Source organism: Penaeus vannamei, chromosome 20 (genome assembly GCF_042767895.1).
Source record: "Penaeus vannamei isolate JL-2024 chromosome 20, ASM4276789v1, whole genome shotgun sequence".
Classification (NCBI taxonomy): domain Eukaryota; kingdom Metazoa; phylum Arthropoda; class Malacostraca; order Decapoda; family Penaeidae; genus Penaeus; species Penaeus vannamei.
In genome coordinates this window covers 5,339,125-5,344,124 of record NC_091568.1, presented here as the reverse complement: position 1 = coordinate 5,344,124, position 5,000 = coordinate 5,339,125, and the positions used below count along the sequence as shown (strand labels likewise).

At 36.4% G+C, this 5,000-nt stretch overlaps 2 protein-coding genes across 3 annotated transcripts in view; both read left to right on the top strand.

Annotated features, from left to right (window-relative positions):
- LOC138865111 (rhodopsin-like) overlaps positions 1 to 190 on the top strand; it is a gene marked incomplete at its 5' end in the record, with an annotated part of 498 nt that extends 308 nt beyond the window's left edge. The window contains one exon of the mRNA XM_070134469.1: positions 1 to 190. This exon is cut by the window's left edge and continues 308 nt beyond it. Coding sequence (XP_069990570.1) covers positions 1 to 190 — 190 coding nt within the window.
- A 2,974-nt stretch (positions 191 to 3,164) lies between these two features.
- LOC138865233 (rhodopsin-like) overlaps positions 3,165 to 5,000 on the top strand; it is a 21,471-nt gene continuing 19,635 nt past the window's right edge. The window contains exons 1-2 of one of the 2 annotated variants that reach the window (XM_070134786.1): positions 3,165 to 3,255; positions 3,903 to 5,000. The exon at positions 3,903 to 5,000 is cut by the window's right edge and continues 99 nt beyond it. In XM_070134786.1, the coding sequence (XP_069990887.1) occupies positions 3,903 to 5,000 (1,098 nt within the window). In that variant the 5' untranslated portion in view covers positions 3,165 to 3,255. The remainder of the gene's footprint in view (positions 3,256 to 3,902) is intronic. The other variant, XM_070134787.1, reaches the window with a different exon arrangement.

The following is a 5,000-nucleotide window of genomic DNA, read 5'->3' as shown; positions in this document are numbered from 1 at the left end:
CTTCATCGTCAAGACTGTCGCGGCTCACGAGAAGGTAATGAAAAAACAAGCCAAGAAAGTAGGAGTCAAGTCTCTTAGAAATGAGGAAAATCAGAAAACCTGTGCTGAATGCCGCCTGGCCAAGGTTGCTCTCATGACTGTCATCCTGTGGTTCGTAGCTTGGACCCCCTACTTCATCATGGACGAGTAGAGACGATGGAGGTTCTGATGCTGGATCCACTGCTACTACTCAGACAAGTGAGAAGACTGAGTCTGTCTATCTATATTCTCATATGATCAGTGGTCCAAAATCCCGTTACAATAAAAACTCCCAGCAGCGACACTTCTAAACTCTCTTTCTCTGCCTCTCTCTCTGGAAAAGAAAAAAAAAATCTCAAAGAGACCAGAGTTGATACAATGTTGCAAGATTATTTATAGTGGATAGACACATACTTGGTTACAGTTGCCTAACATTTCAACGGTATTAAAAGCATACAGATGAGTCATACAATTAACTGATTACTTGTTTATAATAGTAGCATTGTAGTAATAATAACCATGATAATAATAGTACAACTATGATGCACCGTTATAGAATGCGCTAATAAAAGTACACTTAAATATATATATATACAAGTATTATGGTGGGAGCAAAACAAAGATTGCTATTCATTACAGGTGTATTATTTAGCAAGCACATAGTACATGTATTTTAAAGAAGGATCTGTTAAACCGTAGAGTTCAGTGAACAACGTAAAAGTAATGTTAACTCTTTGGCAACTTGGCACTGATTTACACACGGTGCGATGATTCTATATGTACTTGTAATTGAGCTCAATTACAAGTGATAGCGGACATACATTTATTACCATGATCGAATCTCCTTCACGTAAATGTAAATATGACGTAAAATCGTTTTTTCCTAAAATAAAATAAAAATAAATGAAATAAATAATAATAATAACAAATAAAAAAAAAATTGATAGATAGATAAAAATCCAATTCTGGTTCTAAGGAAAGTGATATAAATTTTACTACTTATATATATATATATATATATATATATATATATATATATATATATATATATATATAGATAGATAGATAGATAGATAGATAGATATATAGATATATACATATATATATATATACATTTATATATATATATATATATATATATATATGTATATATATATATATATATATATATATATATATATGTATATATATATATATATATATATATATATATACATATATATATATATATACATGTATATATATATATATGTATATATATATATATATATATACATATATATATATATATATATATATATATATATATATATATATATATATATATATATAAAAGCATGCATTGGTTTAGCTGCTTCTAAAAGTAATCTAATGTATCAGTCTTACACAATCCCTATGCCGAAGTTATCAAGCTTTTCCTGAGAAGTCACTCTTCATGTACGCAATGCATCTTCTTAGATAGATATAATAATCTTATAAGTAGGCTGTCAAAGGATTTTTTGTAATAATGACATATTTTCTTAATTTTCAGAAGTATCCCTTTTTGCTGCCGAAAGGTATGTGGAATTTTTTCATTCTTCTCTATTTCTTACTATTCAAGCACGTGTTTTAGTATCGCGTAGAAGATCAGAAGAGTTGGCTTAAATGCATCAGAAATCGAATGCCCCCCCCCCCCGTATGACTTGCAATTTGACATATCTGAAGAACTGTGGTTAAAACAATATAGTGGATGGGATCTCGTGACATAAAGGAAGTGAAAGGAAAAAAAAGCATGTAAATTTGGGAATGGTTTACAGACCATGAACTGGAGCTCACGATATAAAGTAAGTGAAAAGTAAAAAAAAAAAAAAGCGCGTGGGAATTTGCGAAAGGCTCACGGACTTATCTGTCATTACTTATGGAATTGAGTGACGATGAAAATGATCCGAAGTCGAGTTCATCTTAACAAGGATTCACCTCCTTCCGTGACCCACCAGTGATCATCTCGACCTACGTTACGAAATAGGTCTATACTACACCCATTCCCCTTTGATGATGGCTCTCTACGATACACTATTAACCTAAGTGTGTGTGTGTGTGTGTGTGTGTGTGTGTGTGTGTGTGTGTGTGTGTGTGTGTGTGTGTGTGTGTGTGTGTGTGTGTGTGTGTGTTTGCTTGGGTGAGTGTATAAGTGTACATGTGTGCAATTATACTGTATAATTTTAAGTTTGATACATATCGGTCCCCATTTTTAGATAAATCTTAAAATGGAGCACGGTTTATTCTACTTCGCTGGGCACTCAATAGAGAACTAACAGACGGGATAAAAACAGGTCTGCTTAAGAATGATGCCTATCAATGCATAGTGTCTTACCTTGTTTATAATGTTATCTGTAATGATGAAGTTAAACCTTCGACAGCAACCTCGACTGAGTAATAGATTACACACTGAGATTGTTATTACTGCATACCGTTTGTGTGTGTACTATACGGGTACTTGCGTGTGTGCGTGGGTTCATGAGTGCGTGGGTGTGTTACCTTTGTCTGTGTGTACGCAAAACCTTCACTTTATTTTTTATCTGCTCCTATTTTCTAAATGAACTGTGACTGAGTTGACGGCTTATAACATAATATACTGTGAAATAATTCTTGTAAACTTAAACCATAATATGATCATTTATATCGGTATCATTCTCAGTCTCACTTTTCACTATAAAACTATATCCATACAGATTCATACTCACAATAGTTTGTATTGATGTTGGCGTAAAATTCTCGAAGTAGGTCCCTAAATAGATTTATTATACAATTTTCATTCATCATTACAAAACCTGTCCATGAAATCTAATTACACAAACGTATATGTGAAAACTTCAGTATCCTTGATTTTTTTTATTTCTTGACTTTCTCTTTCCCCTTGAAATTGAACTTTAATTGAAACCTTTATTGAAAATTCCGTAGAACAGTGCTTATATATTGCTATGTACACCTCTCTATAGGATTTACAAATACACCTCCAACTCCTATTCACAAATATGGAGACCGGAACTCACATATCCAAGCACCTTCAAACATGTGAATGATCATTTTGGGAAAGCAAGACGGTAATCTTGTAATGTGGGTTTTAGCTGGCTATATAAGCCCTGAATCCAGGCACGGGTCTCAGTTTCTTGCAGGAACTCAGGCTGGGGTGTCTCGCACCGAAGTAGTTCTTGGTTGAAATTTCTTCGGGTCAAGAGAAGATCTTTCGTCGCAAAGGTAAGATCCTCAATGAATGAATAAGACTGAAAAAAGTCTCACATTTCCGTAAGAAATTTTTTCATATCAGAGTGATGAATTTCATCAGTTCTTTGCCTCTTGTCAGGGCCGTCATTTAGGGGGCTGACCCCCTCAAGGTCTGGCTAGCGATTTTTTTCTTTTATATAAATATACATACATACATATATATATATATATATATATATATATATATATATATATATATATATATATATATATATATATATATATATATATATATGCGTGTGTGTGTGTGTGTGTCTGTGTCTGTGTGTGTGTGTGTGTGTGTGTGTATGTGTGTGTGTATGTGTGTGTGTGTACGTGTATGGTCAGCTTTCAAATGTTCCTAGAATAACGTCAAAAAAAAAAAAAAAAAAAAAAAAAAAAAAAAAAAAAAGATCTCGGGGAGGGGATATATATGTCTATGTGCATATATATAGTTAGTTAATTAGACGTCTGCAATTACTGGTATACTATATATCATATATATATATATATATATATATATATATATATATATATATATATATATATATATACATACACGGTTATTTATTTGGCCATATAAAGATTTTGATGCCCAGTTGCTTCCCATTATTCAAGTACAATATCATGATTCATTACAGATGTCGACATGGAACAGCCCAGTCCAGGACACTGTCCTTCCATCCACCAATCCTTATGGGAACTATACAGTGGTAGATACAGTGCCAGAAAGTATTCTTCATATGGTACATTCGCACTGGTATCAGTACCCTCCCATGAATCCCCTCTGGTATGGACTTCTCGGCTTTTGGATGGTAATTATGGGATCACTATCCCTGGCTGGTAACTTCGTTGTCATTTGGGTATTCATGACAACTAAAGCTCTACGATCACCAGCCAATCTCTTGGTCGTCAACTTGGCCATCTCCGACTTCTTCATGATGCTTACCATGACTCCTCCTCTTCTGGTCAACGCTTACTGGGGAACATGGATTCTCGGAGGATTCTTCTGTGAGCTGTACGGCTTTTTCGGTTCCTTCTTCGGTTGCGTGTCCATCTGGTCCATGGTCTTCATCACTGCTGACCGATACAACGTCATCGTCAAGGGAGTGTCTGCTGAACCTCTCACATCTGGTGGTGCTATGTCGAGGATTGCTGGCACTTGGCTTTTCACTCTTGCTTGGTGCCTTCCTCCCTTCTTCGGATGGAACCGATATGTACCTGAGGGTAACATGCTTGCATGTGGTACTGACTACCTGACTGAGACTGAACTCTCTAGGAGTTATCTCTACATCTACTCAGTGTGGGTATATCTTTTCCCTCTTGCCTACATCATCTACAGCTACACCTTCATCGTCAAGGCTGTTGCTGCTCACGAGAAGGGAATGCGAGAACAGGCCAAGAAGATGGGAGTCAAGTCGTTGAGGAGTGAGGAAGCCCAGAAGACCTCTGCTGAGTGCCGTCTGTGCAAGGTTGCTCTCATGACCGTCACCCTGTGGTTCGTGGCATGGACCCCATACTTCATCATCAACTGGGGAGGAATGTTCAACAGGACCATGGTTACTCCCCTTTTCTCCATCTGGGGTTCCGTCTTCGCCAAGGCCAACGCCGTCTACAATCCCATCGTGTACGCCATCAGCCACCCCAAGTACCGAGCTGCCCTTGAGAAGAAGCTACCTTGCCTTGCCTGCAACACTGAGGGCAGAGATGGTGGGTCTGATACTGGATCCACTGCCACT